This window comes from Nestor notabilis, unplaced genomic scaffold (assembly GCF_000696875.1).
Source record: "Nestor notabilis isolate BGI_N333 unplaced genomic scaffold, ASM69687v1 scaffold14391, whole genome shotgun sequence".
NCBI lineage: Eukaryota > Metazoa > Chordata > Aves > Psittaciformes > Psittacidae > Nestor > Nestor notabilis.
The window spans coordinates 3186-3495 of NW_009914322.1; the positions used below are offsets into that span (position 1 = coordinate 3186).

The 310-nt window shown below is 61.3% G+C and overlaps 1 protein-coding gene across 1 annotated transcript in view; it reads left to right on the forward strand.

The window, feature by feature from the left end:
- The window catches only part of LOC104412796 (dynamin-2), a gene marked incomplete at both ends in the record, with an annotated part of 8307 nt that overhangs the window by 1106 nt on the left and 6891 nt on the right, over nucleotides 1-310 (forward strand). The window contains one exon of the mRNA XM_010023611.1: nucleotides 1-97. This exon is cut by the window's left edge and continues 1 nt beyond it. Within this exon, the coding sequence (XP_010021913.1) occupies nucleotides 1-97 (97 nt within the window). The remainder of the gene's footprint in view (nucleotides 98-310) is intronic.

The following is a 310-nucleotide window of genomic DNA, read 5'->3' on the forward strand; positions in this document are numbered from 1 at the left end:
CTGCGGACGATCGGCGTCATCACCAAGCTGGATCTCATGGATGAGGGCACGGACGCCAGGGACGTGCTGGAGAACAAGCTGCTTCCTCTACGGAGAGGTACGAGCACCCCCGAGGGCTTTGGGACACCCTGGATCCTCCCCACCACAACCTTCTCCTCTGGTCGGGAGAGAGGTCGTGGAGTCACAGGATCCTGGAATGGGTTGATAGGGGTGGGAAGGAGCTTAAAGCACCTCCAGCTCCAACCCCTGCCCCGGGCAGGGACACCTTCAACAAGAGCAGGTTGCTCCGAGCCCCTGTGTCCAACCTGCA